The following is a 1,738-nucleotide window of genomic DNA, read 5'->3' on the forward strand; positions in this document are numbered from 1 at the left end:
TCATAAAACTGCTCCTGTCACAACTAATTAACCTTGTATGGAGAAGATCTACTCGTTAATTGTGTTGTTATCAATTATTCACAGAGCAATACAGTAACCTGTGAATGGGCATATTCATCATTGGTAAGGCCGGGGGCCCAAGGTTGATTGTGAGAGTGTATAGCCTGCTTGTGCGTATACGTCTCCTGGGAACACACAGGGGATGGAGAGTCCCCCCTCTAGAGAACAGCAGAGAGACCTACCCCCCCCCCCCCCTCCCCCCCGGGGCACGTATAGTGTATTATGCCTGTGGACAGGCATGATCAGGGAAGCCCCTCTCCTGGTATCGCATCATCACCCTCCTCTCCTCACAAGCGGTGTGGTGGCTGCGCCTCCCTCCCTCCCACTAAAGTCGCTCCGAGCAATGTAAACGGGATACACGGAGGAGAAATCAATAAACTCAAGTCGTTCAAATGAATAAGATAAAATACCCCGCCTGCCTGTGTCGGTTGCGCGGATACGTTGTCATTACAGCCGTAATTGCACGAATATAAGGGGCCCAATAGTGCGTGTCATTGCTGGGACTGGCTGAGAGTCAGGGATGATGACCAACCAACCCGCCTGTGTGCTGTAGTGCAGTGTTCCCCCGCTTGCCCTACCTAGTTTTTGCAGATGTCTAGATGTTGTGGTAAATCGGTGCAGATTTTCCCCCAACACAACATTGTAGGCTAGCCTATCTAACTGAAGCTTTTGCAATGTTGGCGACAACAATACCACATTGTGTAACAACAAATGTTGTATGTTGTGCCAAAACAAACCACGACATGAAACATTGTTGCTCACGTCCCGTTATATCTGGCCAAAAAGGGGATTAAAAGGCGCGTCATTGTCTAATCGATCGGAAACCCGCAGCCTGCGACCAGCTGATTGCGAAACGGACCGTGCTCCTCAACCCCCCTTTATTAAATGATCGACTATTTTGAAATTAAATTAGGGGGAAAAAATAGATTGTGGTGGTGAAGAAGAAGAGGCGCATTCTAGCTCTCCGTAATTCCCTTGTCCCATTGAAGAAGGCTCACCCCCCTGATTGATGCTGCCGCGAATGTCGATCCATCAGCATTGCAACCAACAATTTCAGTCAGCTAAATAAAATATAATATTGGAGGACACAGTAAGAGATAAGTGATACAGCATCCACTGTCTCACACCACACCACACACCACACAAGAGAGAGAGAGAGAGAGAGAGAGAGAGAGAGAGAGAGAGAGAGAGAGAGAGAGAGAGAGAGAGAGAGAGAGAGAGAGAGAGAGAGAGAGAGAGAGAGAGAGAGAGAGAGAGAGAGAGAGAGAGAGAGATTAACTAACCCGTCTGTCCTTTGCCCAGCGTCTTCTCCAAGCGGTAAGGTCCAACATAGTTGGCGTAGTGAGCGCTGTTGTCTTTGCCTGACGAGGACATTTTTCTTGCGCGCAATTTGGTGTGGAAGGTTGTCACAGAACGGTAACCGATACTCAAAATTCGCTCGTTCGTTAATTAGAAGAAACAACCGCAAATGATTCCACAGCACAGTAGGCTGCCACTGTCGGCGTCCGCCTCCTCCTCGCTGGCTCCGCGCAGATGGTCCGTGGGATTTCACTGTCTCTCTCTCTCTCTCTCTCTCCCTTTCACTCTGCTGTCTCTCTCTCTCTCTCTCCCTCCTCTGTTATCACTGTTGCTCAAATTGTGCGCTTTTAAATCTGGATAACATGGTGTATGTATGCTT

The 1,738-nt window shown here is 48.6% G+C and overlaps 1 protein-coding gene across 1 annotated transcript in view; it reads right to left on the minus strand.

Moving 5' to 3' along the window:
* Nucleotides 1–1,434, minus strand: part of brsk2b (BR serine/threonine kinase 2b) — a gene marked incomplete at both ends in the record, with an annotated part of 77,502 nt that extends 76,068 nt beyond the window's left edge. Inside the window, one exon of the mRNA XM_080539775.1 lies at nucleotides 1,344–1,434. Within this exon, the coding sequence (XP_080395901.1) occupies nucleotides 1,344–1,434 (91 nt within the window). The remainder of the gene's footprint in view (nucleotides 1–1,343) is intronic.
* Nucleotides 1,435–1,738: the final 304 nt, after the last annotated feature.

This window comes from Nansenia antarctica (assembly GCF_963989245.1).
Source record: "Nansenia antarctica genome assembly, chromosome: 9".
NCBI classification, from domain to species: domain Eukaryota; kingdom Metazoa; phylum Chordata; class Actinopteri; order Argentiniformes; family Microstomatidae; genus Nansenia; species Nansenia antarctica.